At 36.5% G+C, this 18,931-nt stretch overlaps 1 protein-coding gene across 4 annotated transcripts in view; it reads right to left on the reverse strand.

Annotated features, from left to right (window-relative positions):
* Window positions 1-18,931, reverse strand: part of PRRG1 (proline rich and Gla domain 1) — an 86,571-nt gene that overhangs the window by 26,459 nt on the left and 41,181 nt on the right. For all 4 annotated transcript variants that reach the window (XM_011384565.2, XM_011384567.2, XM_023525664.1 and 1 more), the window contains exon 2: window positions 15,549-15,599. In XM_011384565.2, the coding sequence (XP_011382867.1) occupies window positions 15,549-15,558 (10 nt within the window). In that variant the 5' untranslated portion in view covers window positions 15,559-15,599. The remainder of the gene's footprint in view (window positions 1-15,548; window positions 15,600-18,931) is intronic.

Consider the following 18,931-nt stretch of genomic DNA (forward strand, 5'->3'; position numbering starts at 1 on the left):
CCTTCTTTCCCCTTCTTTCCTTCTTTCCTTCTTTCCTTCTTTCCTTCTTTCCTTCTTTCCTTCTTTCCTTCTTTCCTTCTTTCCTTCCTTCCTTCCTTCCTTCCTTCCTTCCTTCCTTCCCTCCCTCCCTCCCTCCCTTCCTCCCTTCCTTCCTTCCTCCCTTAATTATGGTGACATTGGTTAACGAAATTCAGTAAGTTTCAAGTATACGATTCAACAGTACACCATATATATATTGCATTGTATGTTCACCTCCCATAGTTAATTTCTTTCTGTTACCACATATGACCCCTTTTTTCCCCATCTACCTTCCCCCTCCTCCCTATCCTCTGGCAACCACTAGTCTACTGTTCATGTCCATGAGTCTCTTGGGATTAACATATTTAAAAAGATTTTTTACTGAATGACTTTTTAGGACTCTTAGTATATATTTAATACATATTTCTCCAGAAAAGGAACATGACACATGCATTTGTCATATTTCTTTGACTATAGTGCCCTTTTCTGAGGGAAATTTTACTGAATTAATAACCACCTAGCCATTGGCTTTACTTATGACCTTTAAAATAACATATGAGTAAGTCTCTGCTATATAACAAGGCCAACTAATACATGAAGACAGTAACTGATTTCCCTCAAGGCTTCTTTTATCCAGAATAAACATGTCTAGTTCATCTGTTGGTCATATAAAATGTATAAAGTCTCTGCACCATCTTTATCTCATAAAACACAGTGTCCTACACTGAGTACAATACTCTATGTGTGGTCTGACAAGTGCAAAACTGATCAGGATTATCTGCTTCCTTGTTTTGAAACACAATAGATATGTTAATGCAGTCTAAGATATCCCTGGCTTTTGGGACAATTTTCTTTAAGATAAACCAAACAAACAACAATAATGTATTTTGAGCTTTTAAGGAAAAAAAAAACAACTAAATTCTCCTAAGAGAAACTAATTTTCTTATATGCTATTTACATGGAAAGTGTGCGTGTGTGTGTGTGGGGGGCGTCAAGGAATGCACTTAACTCTTGTAACAAGAAAGCAGGCTAATTCAGAAAGGTAAGCAACTATAAGGTAATGTAGTAGGATACAGATCTTCTAATCCCAACCTAATCAAACTACCAAGAACATTCCACAAACACCGTCTGTGTATTTCTTACAATGGGAGGCAAAGTAATATAATAGTGAGAACTCTAGAAAGAATAAGCTGGCAAGATTTTATCTTGTTTGCTGAATATGGTCAATTAGAAGATACTACCTGGAGTAAGAATCTGACTAGTAGGGAAGATATTGTTATTGATTAGTTATGTCTGCAATATAATCGGGAACAGGAAGTTGTGGCAGAGTATTTGCCAGTCCTCATCAAAGTAATTTGGAAATCTAATGGATGATAACAGCATTAGGATATTTTCAACGTGAAAACAAAATAAAGGGGAAGGAGGCAGCTTGGATCTATGGGATAAGATCAGACTATCTGTTCCTAAAACACTGGGTAATTTCCATGATGCAAGGGTTTGTATTTGGACTTCTAAAAATAAAGCAGTGATGTTTGAAACTAAAGATGAACACTTCCCTCTTCCTCTTATCAAATAGTGTGAGTTAGCCCACAGCTGTCAGGAATCATGTGCATTCCTTCATCAGAGATTACATGATGTGACAAGTATATAAAATGTAAATGTACTTTGAGCACACAGCACTGAGGTATTATTCAAAGCATGTACTTTTCTCATTTAAGGAAATAAAGACAAATCTGTCTTATTTAGATTCAGTTAGGAAAGATCCTTATTAAAAAAATATTTAAAATCTAAGGCTGATACACATATGTACACCTACAAAGTAAGTATATTTACTGAAAAAATATAACTACTTTTTCATAATTTCAAAACAAATAGCTGTCACCCATGCTTTTTCTTCAAAACAAAATAATAAAATAGGTGAAATAAGATGGCTTCTCAAGGAACTCCCTAAATTAATACTTTAAACCAAAATATACAGTGTGTAATATATTTTTAATGCATTGCAGAATACTAAAACTCATATTTTAATGCCAAAAAATCTTTGCCAAGTGAAATCATATCCATACATTTGCTGAAAAATAGCAGAGGATAAGGTCTGAAAATTAATGCCCACTTGGAAAAATCTCTACTCATCTAATACATTTTTTTTCTACCTTGGGTCTCATTTCAATAAAGAAGTCATTATGTAAAGTTGCAAATGTTTACATTTTTCTCTTAAGTGAACAAAATTATTTTTCTTAAGACTTATTTACTGAACATAGACTATGTACAATGAGATCATGACAAGTCACGAAGATGAAAAGCAGATGGCCTCTGCCCTCAAGGTTCTTCAGTGCAAGAGATAACGAAGATAAAAGATACAGAATGAGCTCTAAAGCAAGACTTAACAGGGTGGATGAGTTTTGAGGTCAAAAGGCAGGCATATTTCTACTGGGTAGGCATGTTTAGGGGCAGGGGGAGAGACCTGGAGAAGGACCCCTGAAAAGTATGTTTGAGCTGGCCTTTTAAAAATTAGCAGGATTGGGACATGCAAAGATGGTGAAGGACATCCTAGGAAAACAAAACAGCAAGTGAAGGCTTGGTATTGAATCAAGCAAGGGTCATAAATGAGGAATAGTGAGCTGGTCAGCAGGGCCAGAGTATAAGATTCAAAATAGGAAGACTAGGAAATGAAACTGGAAACAGCCATGTCTTGGAGACACTTAATGTTAAGCTATTAAACTATTTGACAGCATTCAAAATTTCAGACCAATACTTCTGGAAGAATAACCTACAAAACATATATAAAACAGAGTTGGAGGTAGGATGAGGAGAAATGAAGGGGAAAAGGCCAGGTAAAAGGCTACTGACAATACACCAGGTTAAGAAATAATGACACCACACATTAGAATGGTGGCTATCTAAATGGAAAGAAAGGGACAGATGGGAGAGACAGATATTGGGTGATTTCTTTGACAACTACATCCATCATGCACCTTATTCCTCAGTCAAACCAAGTCTTACCATTCTCCAAATAGGCTCTTTACTGCCTCCATAATTTTTATTTTACTGCCTCCAATATTTCATCTGCCTAGAGAACTCCTATTCCATTCAGATATAACATCCTCTAAAAACCTTCCCCAGATTCTACTCCCCACTTCATTAGACTCTCAGTATTTATGTACACTTAAATTATAGCAATTTAACTGTATAATTTTTGATGTGCCTATCTGGTTCTGTCTCAAGATTAAGCTTCTCGAGGGTAGGAATCATGCATTATTAATATTTTGATCCAACCTCTATCTTTCATAACACCTACTAAAGAACTTGGTACAGAACAGATACAATACGTGTGGAAAAAATGAAAAGCAGAATGGAAGACTGGGTGACTAGAAGCTAGGAAGCCACGGACCATGCCTTTAATTATGAAACAGCACCACAAACTTAATATATGATTGTGAAATAAATACATTGACAGCAAAGTTTCTAGTGAGACTTGAATATCCTTTTGTTCAGCAAGAGAAATTACCTTTGAAATTCGTAGAATAGTTCTATGTGTGCTCCCCTTGGAGCAGACATTTTTTGTTCTGTAAGAACCATTTAATTTCCTCTAATAGTTGTGTAGAGGTAGAGTAACTGAACATCCACTGTTCTGGGAAGAGGACATAGCAGATGCTTTTTAGCCTAGCAAGGAACTAGCGTCTCAAGATGTACACCAAGGTACCCCAAGATGCTGCTGCAAATTCATAAAGAATGAGCAGGATATTTTACATTTTTGAAGGAAATGTATTGATACTCTGTATCTGTTGGACACCACACAAACTACTAAGTTAAGGTAGCTCACAGTGTGAAAGAAAAACAGCAAAATGAAGTTGATAGTCAAGAAAGCAATCTAAAATGGAGCAGGGAGGCCTCTGGGAAGTTGAGCTAACTCAGTCCCTTTTCCATGTGAAACTGAACTTTTGAATTGCACTAAATCAATGGCTACATCCTGATTCAGTTCCTAGAGCTCATTTCGCATCACCGAACTCTCTATTAAAAATAAATTTTTCACCTAGGAATAGACATAAGCAATTAATCATGTATAGCAAAGTTAAATTTGCTTGCCAGCACCACTTACAGCTCTTTCAAAGCAATTTATATAATGCTTTTGAAAGTCTCTCTTTTTCTGTCTTTCTTTGCCCCTTGGAACACAGTTGGGGTTTCTCCCAGATTGCAATTACTAAAAAATATCCCCAAATAAAGCTCTTTTTTTTTTTTGGCCTTAAAGTTCTCAGTCCGAATTCATCGATAAGTTTCATCATTAGATAATTCTACATTCATTTTCTTTGTGAAGCTGGATTTTTGGCTGTGATAAAAAGTGCTATGTGAAAAATCAATGTGGAACAGGAAATGTAGGTGGTATCCTCCTGTATCCAATATCTTCCACTATACAATCTGATTCTTAGGTTTGAGAAATTGTGCAGTGCCCAACAGGCACATACATCCCATTAGTAAGTAACTGCATGGCTATTTAAGGTTGAAATAAAAGTACTGCGTTCTTTCAATTTATGTATACTATTTTTCGAATGGCTACTAAGCTATCAGGATATATAAATATTAAGTTGTTTGGACCTAGCCACTTAATAAATATAACAATTAAGTATTTCTTTTGGCCCCTTGCTGCCATGAAAAAAAAATCACTGTCACAACTAAGGGCACGGTAAACTCAGAAGTTTGGAAACCTCTGACCTAGAGACAGATGGAGTCTTGCCACTCTCTTCCAAACCCATTTGGCACACTGAACTTGAATGGGCTAGGACGTTCCTGCTCTGAGAAAGAGGAACAGATCCCTTTTGAAAATTCAAAGTCACTGAAACCTGTCAGATGGGTTATTGCTGTCCTGATACAAGTTACAAATATCATGGAAAACATACTGAGTAGTCCTCCACACCATCTTGTCACATCACTCAGTTGTTGGTTTTTATCAATTAGCTACTCTGGCTCTATGAGCTTGGGAAAGAGGCCAGGGATATGAAAACAAACAACAGGGCAACCAAATAGCTGAAACACTGGGAAATCAGGCCTACCGTATTATGGAGTGAGCACAGGTGAGTGAAATGGTAGGTAGAAAGGTACCCTCCTCTTTTCCCAGCCCAGCTGGGGCAATCTATGCCTCAGTTACTGTAGTGAATTTTTTAAACAAATGTAGTGATTTCTTTAGTGTCCTTGAAACTGTTCTGGGTACCAGAAAGCCTGGTTTGGGAGCCCTGGTTTTGATGTAAGACTATATGCCAGCAACCACTACAAGAACATCAGGAACAAGAGAATTAGGACTTTCTACAAATGAACCCATTCCATTATCTTTTCTTTAATGCAAGAGTCAGGGCCTACTCTTCTAGACCCAATATGTTACCCTAGAGTTCTTAAATTCCTCATAGGAACAGGGGGGTTGGTCAGGGAAGGAAGACAGACATTCTTCTATTACCAAGAGCTGTGGTTATTTGAGTAACAAATGTGATCTCATTGGTATCCCAAGTTTAAGTGGTGCACATCAGTTACACATTTCAAAAGTGAGAAATAAAGTTGTCAGAGCAAACAGCTATGTGAGGAAAGCAAAAACCCTAAGCTTCCCTTTTTCATCTGTAAAACTGGAATAACAGCACGAATCTCATAGTTATAAATGAGGTAATGTACATACAGTATTTTGCTCAGGACCATCTATCAAATAATAGATACTCAATAAATAGTATGACTTGCTGTCACTGCCATGGTGACAGTTATTCCGTGAAAGGAAAAACGAGATTTACCAAGATGATATAAAAATGGAAATACAGAATAAATGAGTAAGGATAAGGTTAATTTGCAGTGAGTCTGTATGCTTAACTCTAGGATGCCTGGGAGTTTGGTCCTCATAGTCAAGTTTGAGATGGAATGTACTAGAGCTTTATAAAGTGCTGTTTAAAAGTCTAAAGCTCCCTTGGAGGCACTCTGTACTAACCTGTCTATACTGTTTATTGAAAATGTATAGATTCATGGTTTGTATCTGATTTAATTGAGTGTCCAGCCTACTTTCAGCTACATGACCAGTAGAGCATCAAAGATCCTCAGTAAACTTGTGTGTTGGCTCCCCTGAAACCAAGGTTATCTCACACATACCTTGGTGGTTCACAATTAGAAGACAAAGCATGTCCTATGTGACTAAAACTAGCCTTAGGAGTCATCTTTCTCCTACAGCACCTTACCTTTAGCCACTGCTAAAGTCTTATTAGAGTCTCATAGGTCTTTTCAATTTTGTAACATCCTGTAGTGACGATATATACTTTGATGATTCATAAATATTTTGAGTAATATCACAAGAATTTAAAATTTCAGAAATTCTTGAGAAAATAAATGAAGGCCTATTACTGGTTCTTATTTATAAGGACCTGATATTTGTAACAAACTCGTAAGGAAGCATCCTTTACTATAAATTATATGCTTACTTTTATTAGCTTCAATTTTGGTCAAACACATGTTGATAGCCTATCGTCATTAGAAATTTAACAACAGACCACAAAGAAGCTCTTAAGGAGGAAAGACTAAGAAATAAAAATTAATACATGACAGATATATATCTTTAGAGAAGCACAAGTAGCTACAACAAAATACACTAAATAATTATTTTCTACTGATTTTTAGGTTATTTAATAGTTCAGATAGCTGTTCAATATTTTACATAATCATTGTGGATATTAATGATAGTAATAAATCATGATGCAGAAGTCAAATAAAACCCAACTTGTGAACTTGGAAACAAGAGATGACCAAGGTCATGCATTATAACTTACCTTGTGCTTTACCTACAGGGGAGCCCCAGATTCCTTAGACTAATCAAGGATCAATTTATTCAACCCTCATCCACAAGCCTGGCTGTGAAATCTGAAAGCCTCACTGCACATTATTGCTGATAAGAAGGGGCAGAGATGGGCTAAATTAGATAACACATTGACAGCAACAAGAAGTGAAAGGTGATTAACCTGAGGGCAAGGAAAAAGAGAGAGGGAGCCCTTTGAGAGTTATTTAGAGTAGGTTCTAACCACCCTCACACTAATAGCTCCCAAAGCTGTAGGCATCAATGATTATGTTTAAAATGAGGAATCTGAGTCACCAAAAAAGGATCATATGATGTTTAGGATATTGTTTAGGAAGGCAGTAAATTATATGATCTATTTTTGAACTATTTCCATAAAAACAGTTTATAAAAAGCTTTTAAACACTTATTAACAAGGTGAGCATCAGCAATTTACAATATATATTTATTCAAATGGAAAGTCTTTTCCTAGACATTGTTGTGTAAATGTTGTACCAGACTGAATCTAAAACAAGTCCACCCATTAACCAGGAAGCTGTTCTTTTCTTCTGAATAAATCTCTAATATCTTGTTTAGTTGTGAATTTTTCATAAAGACTGTAGAACATGCTAAGCTATCCACTTATTTGAGCCTTCTGTTTGTCACATGAAAACTGCCTTTTGAGAATATCTTGTTGAAGTCTAAGAAAGTCAATATCTGTTCACCACTTTCCCCAACCCAGTGCTGAGACAAATGAAAGTGCAGGGAAAGAGAAGAGTGTAATATGGTGAAAAGGTCCTGACTTTGTAGTCAGAATATGCAGATTCCTGTTCCAGCTCTGGCACCAAATTGGCTGCATGATTCTACATTTGTTGCTTAATTTATTGTTACCTGTGTCCTACTTTATGAAACTAAGGTGTTGTATATGATTTCCTAGGTCCTTTCAGTTATAAATGTGAAGAGTTTTATAATTGGAAAAATGTTTGTTTAGTAGGAGTAGTGCATCATATTCAAACCCTTTTGGGATATGAATACATTATTTTCCAGCCAAGCAACCACCATCCCCCAAACTAACAACAACAAAAGATAAACAAGAAGAGAAAATCAACAAGGCACCCTCTCCACTCAATCCTGTGCTCAGATTGATATTAGAAAAATCTTATGAAGTGTCACACTCATAATTCCTTGTTTTCTTGCTTCTAAGTCATTTTGATACTATTATTTACTCAGTTTTACATGCATACTATGCCTTCAGGATTTTTTTCTGCTGAAGTAGGTATTTAAAAAGTATTATTTAAAAAAAAAAATCAGAGACTGATAGAAATGAACTTTCCATGGAAAAACAAAATCTCACATTCCAAAGTGACATTTCACTTACTAAAAACCAAAATTATACAAACTAAAAATATGCTATTTGGATCATCTTCCTATTACTTAGAAAAAAGCAGATTATTTCCCAATTGTATTTCACCACTACAAGCTATTTGTGGAAATTAAAGATTATTATTTTTTTCATAGCAGGTAGACTTATTCAGAATTTGTTGTATGGTGGTACTCATGTACCCAAACGGGTTGTCACAAACTTGAAGCTTAGTTAGAATGGCATGTAACATAAGTTTTCATGGCAATTACGAAGCTGAAATCCATTCAAAAACTCAGATATTTAAAAAAATAATGTGAAGTTACAGGATTGAGCTAGTGAGAATGAGAAGTCACAGGGTTTGAGAAGAAATAATTGTTATTAATATCTTTAATATCCTGAACCTGCTTCTTAAGGAAATGTGGTGGTTACAATCATTACCTAAGACTCTTAAAAAAGTATATCTTTATGCTACTGGAGGTATGCAATGAAATGCCAAATGATAACAGGAAGGTTTCCGGGAATAAATGTGGAAAAAATGCCAAAAATGGATTTCTATAAGAGAGAAGACAAAAGAGGTAATGTACATCTATAAAAATATTCTCTAAAAACAAAACAAACATGTTCCTCTCAGAATGAGTCTTATTAACTCAATATGGTTTGCTTAAAAGCCTAATTTTGGATCATATATTCAGATATCTCTCGTCTAATGATTTTATGCTTCATAAGAAATAATGAGATACAGAGACATAACAGTTTCTCCCACAAAGGAAGATAAAAGGCCAAATTTTCTTTGAAGAAGTCTTACAATTTATATTTCCTTACAATCCCTTCTTATCAAAAGGAATTCTTTATGAAATGGGAGATGACAGCAATCAAGTTACTAGTAATGACAAAAATTGATTTAAATGCATGGTACTCTAACACATGATATTTATGGACTAGGGGCTATGCCTAACCCACAAGAAACAAACAAATATAAACTTAGCATATGGTCTAATTTGCACAAAATTAAGCACATAATCAGGTGGAATCATAAAAATAGGAGAATTCCAAAGATGTACCTATCTCCTGTCACTAGTGGCACAATTATATCAGCAAGAATATCATTAGTCTTAGTGTCTACAGTTCTTACAACCATAAAACTTTCTTTTTAGTTTATGGACCCTAACTACACTGATTGCAGTTCTGTCTGGAAATAACTATAACTAAAATAACCAATTAATGAGAAAAAAAGCAGATAGATAGAGCTCACCAAATATGAAATAAAGTTTTAAATACATAACTCTGTTACAGTAAATGCTTTACAACTTGTCAGCATAAACAGTATGATAGTATCTATGTGATAGTTAGCTGTAATCTATACTCTAGGAATAGATAACTGCCCTGATAGAATGCATACTATATTTAATCAAAAAGCTACATTCCAGAGGTGGCTGTTCAGATGGCATTCAAAGATAGCATTCAGCTTTCTTTCCTGCCCACAAGAGCAGAGCCTAATGGATTTAAGAAATGGAGTCTCATTGACAAATTAGTGCCTTTGTTAATTAGCACATGGATTTCAGAAATGACCTTTCACTGGTGAAATCAATGTTGTTTATATGTGAATTTGCTCTAGAAATGATAGCAGAATTCAAACTTTTGCTTGCTCTGTCTGAAGAGGAGGTGCTACATACCAAGAGCACTTTGTTTCCTTCTTTCCTTCATGATGGCTCCTAAGACCCCTTTAGAAAACCTGGGGTTTCACTGAGCACACTGGAAGCCACTGATACATTTCAATTCCTTCATTTTACTAACAAGAAAACTGAAGGCCAGAGGTTATATGACTCACCCAAGGACATAGCTGCTTGATTATAGGACCAGTACTATACCTTGGTTTCCAGAACCATAAAATGCTCTTTTTTAGACTCAAATTACTTCTATGGAAAACATTATAATGTGTAAATTCCAGCTTATCTCTAAAGATTTCTTTTATTCTAAATCAGTGATTCTCAACCTTGGGCGATTTTGCACCCCAGGGAACACTTGGCAGTGTCTGGATACATTTTTGGTTGTCACAACTTGGCGGGGTAGGTGCCACTGGCATCTAGTGGCGGAAGGTCAAAGATGCTACTAAACATCTTGCAATGCACAGGACAATCCCCATAACAAAGAATTATCTGGTCCAAAATGTCAATAGTCATTCCTAGGTATATATACCAAAGAACTGAAAACATATTCAATTAAAAACTTCTCCATTGATATTCATAGCAGCACTATTTACAATAGTGAAAGGGCGGAAATAACCCAAATGTCCACCAACTGATAAATGGACAATCAAAATGTGGTATAATCATACAATGGGGTATTTTTCATCCATAAAATGGAATAAGGTACTTATACAACATAGATAAACCTAAAAAAATATATATAGTATTCTAAGTGAATAAAGCCAGACACAAAAGGTCACACGCATGTAGTATTATTCCATTTAAATGAAATATTCAGAATATATAAATGCATAGAGATAGAAAGCAAGCTATAAGGTTGTCAGGGCCTGGGGAGAGGGAGGAATAGTGACTGACTGCTAACTGGGTACGGGGTTTCCTCTGGAGGTGATGAAATGTTTTGGAACTAGACAGGTGTACAACATTGTGAATGCCACTAAATGCCACTGAATTGTATATTTTAACATGGTCAATTCTGTTATGTGGATTTTGCCTCAATTAAAAAAAAATGTCAATTGTGATGAGGTTAAGAAATCATTCTAAACTTATGTACCAAAGGTTATTTTGTTCTTATAGGTAAAAGTCAGAGAGGATTGCATCAAAGACAAAAAGTATCAAGCACTATGAGTTTAAAAAAAAAAAGAAAGTAGCCCAACCCTTAAAGAGTTAGCTCAGTTTTTTTTTGTTTGTTTGTTTGTTTGTTTGTTTGTTTGTTTTTTCTGGTGAGAAAGACTTGCCAGGAAAAAATAATGGCTGTTGTCAAGCAGATTTATATTACTGTTATAAAATAATGAAGATAAAGATTTACAATAAATTGGTGACATTGCTTAAACAGCAGAGCATGAATATGCTACTGTAATAAAGAGACTTTCAGATTCAATATAGGCCAGAAAATGAAATAATGACTTGCCTTTAAACGTGTGTCTGCACTTGAACTATAAACCACAGAGCTGTCAAATAAAATTAGGCACTACATTATGAGGTAGTCACTTTACAAAGCTTGTCAGTGTGAATATTCATTCCCCACTTGAAAATATGGAGCTCTATGCTCAGAGTTAAAGTTTAGGATTGGCCTCAACTGAGCAGTAGTTCGTCAATGAATCAAAGAGCTTAGAGGTTTACTGTGGTAGTTATAAACCATCTTTCCATCCACAAAGTCTTGATAAGTTGGGGGGACATGTTCGAGTTCTTTGGGCTAAAGAAGGCAGCACATTCAGAGACCCAAAGGAAATATGCTGCTGTGTTTTTATAAAAAAACAAAGGCTGTACCTGGCAGCACTGACACTGTTTCTCTTATAGTGTGACAATATGTGCATGCATACTATAACATTAAGTATGGTTAATGAAGATGAAAACTGACTTTTCAGATTAAGATTTTATAGACCTGGGATTTTCTTCTATGTTAGGTAAAAGTTATTTCCAAAGCCTAAATACTGAAAGAGGAGAGACAGAAAAAATCCTAAGGTATCTTTGTATTTTTAATTATTCTCCACAAATAAGACCTGCCTGTTTGCTAGCATTCAGCTATTCTACATATTGTTTCTTGTATGACAAAGTAAAATCAATTCTTTTGAAGAATCGTGGCTAAATATTATTCCTATTTTGTAAAAAAGGAATAAGAGAATCATGTGGTTAGCTATTATTGAGACAGCATGATGAATTTCTTCCAGAAGCTCTGTTCTTAAGGTAAAGACAGTGAAATTAACCACCAATAACTGCATATTAGGCTGGTAAATACCATAAATTGCTACTATAGCACTTAGAACATGCAGTAGTGTGTTCTGACACAGAAAAAAATTCAGATGGAAAACAAGTGTTTTAAAAATCAAATTCTACTTGAACATTGTAACAAAAACAATAACCCCAAAAGTTGTAAGCAAGAAAACTCCCAAGAAATTGCTTTTCTGTGGGTTACTGCAATTTTTGTCATTTTGTCATGAATATACCAGTTTCTGGGATGGGGAGAGAGAGATGAAAAGGTAGAATAAAGTTTTAATTTCCATTTAAAGATGATTAAAGATAAAAACTCAAGTATTACATATGTAGTATTTTGTGAGCCTATACATACACATTTGCAAAATCCTCACATTCTCTTTGTGAAAATGTTAATTCTCTACTAAAATCTTATATTTAATTTTATTTATGCATGCTGTTCTTTTTTGTAACAGCATCTCCCCTTGTTGTCTCATACTATTCTGGTGTTCCATGATATATTATATTGTGTTAAGAAAAACCATAAAAATAAAAACATATCAATCAAGAAGGGTGACTTTTGCCAGGTAAGTGGTGTCTTAGAATCCTTGCTTTCCGTACCTCCCATTGTGGGTTGTGTATAGCAAGCTTCTGAGTTGAAGTATCTTGTTGTCTACCTTGGTGACTGCCAATCAGTGCTGCTGTCTTCACAGCCATAGACCTCCGACTGCTCAGAGGATTTTGATATTTGAAACACTCCACTATCTGATACATCTATGTTTTAGCTGTTACCATAAATGGTGATGAACACTAAGCTATTTCTTTTTGCCTATCTGTCTAGTCCCCCATGCTGTGAAATATATAAACATCATCATACATCTTAAAAAATATTTTTTCCACACCTATCACAGCAATAGATAGCTAAGTTTTTAATTGTCTTTTATATACTACAGATGACTAGGGCATTCAGAATATGGTTTATTGGAAGAAAATAAAAACTAGATATGACATAAGTAGGCCTAAGTTTGTATTTTGGCTCTCTATAGGCTGTGGACTTTAGATAAGACTTTCTCTCAACCCTCAGTTTTGTAATATATAAATTGAAGATAATAATCTCTATTTACATTACAGTGTTGTCTTAAAGCTCAAATAAAATAATGTAGGAGAATTATCTGTGAGTTACAAAGTGCTCTACAGACACTTGTTAATATCAAAATAATTATATATTCTTGATTCCTAAATACTAAGCCATAGCTCAGAGCTCATATGTAGTAAGTGGGATTTCAATGCCACATACAATGGGCACTGATGGTGGCCTAATAAGAAATTAAACACACAAGTCTGTTCTCATCCCACCCCCCCATCATTTTTAAGACTTTGTTCATACATTTTTTCACGTTACATAAATAAGAATGATTCATGTAACACATATGTATAAATAATTTTATCTAATATCAAAGAATACTAATAAAGAAATTCATCTCAATTTTAATTAAAATTTTTTACCTCTACTGCATGAGTTTCCAGCTGTGTTCTTTGTTTTCATGGCTCTTTAATTGATGCTAGTGCCATGTTTTTATAATATTTTCCTCTGCTATCCTTTCGTATGACACCTTGAGCTATATTTGTGAGAGCTTTGCCAAAGCCAGTAAAAACTTCACTAGTACACTGCCAGAAAAGAAAAAAATGAGCACACAGTAGCATCTTTTTCCCCCACTAACAGTGTCAGCTCAGCAATTAACAAGTGTAATCAGGCAAACTAAGTAAAGCTTGAAGAGTAAAGGATAGAATCTTTGAAATTCAGGATGTTAAAAATGCTTTTAAAGTGGTCAACACAAACAGCTAACCACTTTACAAGCTTCTCTATGTTTTTAAAGGTAGCATTCTTTGAAGCACTTCCCTTATCTCTAGGTTGCAAACATGCCCATCTTACAGATTACATTACCATGTCCTGTCCTTTAGCAAGGACTCTATTAATTGCCTGATCATTTAAACAAATATTTGCTGAGACATCTTTTAAAATAAGCACCTAATGATCTCCTGGCTAATAACCTGATGATCATTCTGAAAAGGAAGAGAGGAAACTAGAAGGAATGTATTGCCCTGTCTCAGTGCAGCTTTCTTCTCCATTAGGCCATGATAAAATCCAACAATCAGAATGTTCTTCAAATCTACCTGAAGTTTGAGATTAGGTGAAGACCAAGCCACAATGTTACTCTGGAAGCTTCTGTTAACTGACTTGGGGTTAGGACAGGGCATGGATTAGTCTCAAAACTTTGATGAGATTTTTAAAAATCTATTCATTTCTTTAAATTTCTAAACTACCAGAGATTGGTATCTTTTGTGAAGGTTGAGAAAGAATCAGAATCCCTGAGGCTAATCAATCTCCAAGGGAAGCTCTGGAGAAAACAGGCAAAATCTGATTCAACAAATAACCCTTGGGGCTGCCTACCAGGGCCTATATTAAGATGGGGCAAACAAAGTGCCTAGAGCACAAAACATATGAGGCACTCCATGTCATTTGCACAACCCTAGTCCCAGCCCTGCTGATCAAGTAATTTCATTTTAACTGTTAAAAGACAGAACCAATGAAGATGTACTTACTCTGTAGTGACAGCAATGAGTAGATACTACTGCTCTCTTCCATTATAGACTTCTCAACATACTCTTAATATGTATTATATTATGCCAACCACAACTTCCTGAGGCCAGAAGTGCAGAATGCAATCCCACCTCAGATATGAACAAACAAGTATGGGGGAGCTCTAGGATTTGATCAAGATAGTAAGGGTAGAACTTGAATTTAGGCCTCCGACTCTCTATGTTCGTACTCTTCTCTCTACGCTACACAACACCAAGTCTCCCTATGAGGTCCTTTGCAGTATCTGATTTTATGGTCCACATCGATCAGGATTATTTATGAAGTCACTAGTGGCTGGTTAATGTTAACAAAATGACCTTAATTTATCTATTAGCCACTGACCATAAACAGCCTTATGAGAAAGGAAAAATAAAAAGAATTCATCTAATGGTTCTTAACGATGGAAAATTGAAATCATTTATAAATCAACCTCACAGATGAATTTTTTAATAATGTCATTGGTTGCATGGTAGAATCACTTTTTATGTTATTATCAATAAGGCTTAGAAACCATTGGAAGCATATGGATAACTTTGCTAAGAGCTGCACAGATGCTGGGATTAGGGAAGGTCTATAGAGTTTGAGCCTTATCTCCTTGTACTGGGAGATATCCAGAAAAGAGTGGCAAAAAAAAAAAAAAATGACCCTGGCCAGTAAGCAACATATGGTCTGTTGGTCTTTCTCTGCACAGTCCTGCTTCAGACAAAAACTTCCTAACACAAACCAGAAATACAATTTAGGTGTCCACAAAAAACACTTTGAGTTGCAAATCTAATTTCCTGGATATAGTGGATTAATATGGAGAGAGTCTAAATTATTTAAAAGTGAAGAGAAACTTACTTCTCCCCATGTTTTCTGGTGGTCTCTGGAAGGTCACTGGATGACAATTCCCTGTTAAAACACAGCACATACACACAGTAAGATTCACAGTCACTACATCAAGTAAATTCCATTGAAGCTGATGAGGTCAACATGAGCATTTCATTTCAGTACATTCCAATCTTGTACCCTTACATAAATGTTTTATCTATCACAAACAGATATCCATCTCAGAGGACAGAAATATAGTATTCTGGAAGCTTGAGCTCTATATAAACTTACTATGATCTTGTTTGCTTGGCATTAGTTCTGCCCTTGCCAAATAAAAGTCATCAAATTGGCCACATGCTTATCTCTTAGGAGAAGGCAGTGATAGCAATAAAAAATGGTGGAAAAAATTGCCAAAAGGCCCAATTTTAATTACTGGGCTAGCATGTTATTAGTTTGCCCATCCCTGGCTTCTCTTCAATGTCATTCTGTGACAAATCCAATACCCTTTACAGTGTAACATTTTCCTGAATGGTGTCAAATATCAGTAACCCTAATCAAATTATCCCTGAGGCAAAGCAGCTCACAGAGTTATTACCAATAAACGGTATGAATCAATAACCATAAACTACTGACAACAGAAACTTTGGAGGAAAAAAAACACATATTGCAAATGCAGGTATGCATGGAGGAGCAGCAATTGTTTTTAAAAAGATGAAAATACATACACAGAAGCTAATTCATTCTATAATGCTTCATTTTCTTACAGGTTTCAATCATAGAATCACCACATAGTTACTGTTCAGCGGCCACATTCTCAATATGGAGTTAAGTACCAGAAAGGCAAAATTATAAGACATAATCTATCAATGCATTAAGGAACGTATAACCTACTTAAAGCTAAGCATATAGGGGAGAGTGATGTCATCAAGATGCCTATATAGATCATTCGTGACTTGAGTCTCTCCTACAGGAAGACCAACTAGCAACTATCCATAGAAAAGACACCATAGAAAAGAAGATCCCACACTAGAAGGATAAGAGGACTACATATATACACTGACTACATTGCCCCTCCCCACACCGGCACTGTGCTGCACCTATGGGAGACCTAAGGTAGATATCCAGTTCCCTCAGCATGTGGGACCCTTCCCAGGAGGTCCACTCAGGTTGTGCCTCATGGAGGCCACTAGAGGAATCTGCAGGTCTCTGGATAGAGATGGAGTGGGTAGGGCTTACAGCAAACAGTGCTCAGTACTTGGTGGATGGTTTTCCTGCTTGTAGTAGTGCCTGAGCAGAGATCCTAGCCATCTGCAGAGCTGAGCTAGTGGCTCCCTCTGGCTAGGGAGCTCCGTTGGCAGTTCTGCCTGATTTGGATCACTAGTGAGTGGGCCAGATGGCCAGTGGAGCCACTAGACCAGAAAGAGAAGCAAATTCCCAGCTCTGCCCAAGTGCTGAGCATAGCCTCAAGTCCCACCAACCCAGGAGGCCCAGCCAGAGATCTAGAGCAGCCATGGAGCCCCACTCAATATCACTGCTTGGTCAGAGAGCCAAGCTAGCAGCCCTGCCCAACTGTTGAGCATAGCTTCTGGCCCAGCATGACCAAAGAGTCTGAACAGTGACCCTGGGCAACATAGGAGCCCAGCCTATGATACTAGGAGTGACAGCTCTGCCTACAATCCCAACCAGCCATAGAGACCAGCCTATAATCCTAATAAGCAGAGGAAGTCAGCCTATGACCCTGCCCAATTGCAGAACACAGCCTACACTACAGCCTTGCCCAGGCAGGAAGCTCAGCCAGTAACCCCGCCCAATCAAGGAATATAGCCTATGGCCCCACATGACAAGGGAGCCCAGCCACTGATCTTGCCAACCAGCTGAGTATAGCTAATGCATTAGGTGATCACAAAGACCAGCATGCAGCCCTGCTCAACTTCAGGGCACAGTCTGTTGCCCTGCCTGATCCAGAAAGACAGCCTGATGTCATATCAGACTACTAAACCCTGCCTGTAGCCAGACCTAAACGCAGAGTCCAGGCAGTGGCACCAGCTGGTTATGGACCCCATGCAACCATGGGCAATTGCAGAGCACAGCCTGTAGCCCTGTCAAATCATGGATTTCAACCAGTGGTATCATCCTGCCAGGGAATACAGCCTGGGACTTTACCCAACCAGCGGTAATTGCGGAGCTCAGCTAGTGGCCCCATCTGACTTACAGAGCACAATCAATAGCCCCATCTGAACAAGAATATGGTTGCCCAGTGGTCCTGTTTGAACAGAAAATCCAGCCAACAGGCCCATCTAACTGTGGAGCCTAGCCAGAGGCATCCCCCTAACCTCAGAGCATGGGCAGTGGCCTTGCCCAACTACAGACCCCAATAACAAGCCCTGCCTTCCCACAGAGGCTGCCAAATGCCAAATTTCTAGGACCCACAACTTGTAGTGACTGCTGAAAGTCTTTCCCTGCTGAAGTGAACATGTAAAGTCTGGACAGGAGGCCACTCAAACAAATGCACAGATATCGATGCAAGGAATCAAGGATCACAAAGAGACAGGGAAACATAACACCACCAAAGGAAACTAATAAAGTTCCAATAACTGACCCTAAAGAATGGAGATCTATCAACTATCTGAAAAGGAATTCAAAATAAATCTCTTAAAGAATTTCAGTGAACTACAGAAACACAAACAACTAACGAAATTAGGAAAACAATGTATGAACAAAGTGAGAAGTTCAACAAAGAAATAGAAACCATCAAAAACAAAAACAACAGAAATCTTAGAGCTGAAGAATACAATAATTGAAGAGTTTGATAGAACAAAATGGCAATACTATGTGCTTACCTATTAATAATTGCTTTAAACATAAATGGATTAAATTCTCTAATCAAAAGGAACAGAATGGCTGAATGGATAATAAAATAAGACCCCAACGATATAGTGCCTATAAGAGACTCACTTTAGCTTTAAGGATACATATAAAATGAAGTAAAGGGATAGAAACAGTCCAAGCAAATAGTAACCAAAAAAAAAAAAAGAAAAAAAAAAGCAGAGATAGTGATACTTATATCAAACAAAACAGATTTTAAGCTAGAAATGGTCACAAGAGACAAAGAAAGTCATTATATAATGAAACAGGGTCAATTCATCAAGAAGATATAACAATTGTAAATATTTATGCACACAACTTTAGAGCACCTAAATATATAAAGCAAATACTAACACAACTAAAAAGAAAAATAAACAGCAATAAAATAATAATTGGGACTTTAATACTCTACTCTCAACAATGGATAGATCATTCAGATAGACTCTAAATAATTGATAAATTATCATTATAAAGAGGTTCAATAAGGAAACAGAAATTTAAATAACACTCTAGACCAAATGGAACAAATAGACATATCCAGAACATTC

This window comes from Pteropus vampyrus, unplaced genomic scaffold, assembly GCF_000151845.1.
Source record: "Pteropus vampyrus isolate Shadow unplaced genomic scaffold, Pvam_2.0 Scaffold592, whole genome shotgun sequence".
NCBI classification, from domain to species: Eukaryota; Metazoa; Chordata; class Mammalia; order Chiroptera; family Pteropodidae; genus Pteropus; species Pteropus vampyrus.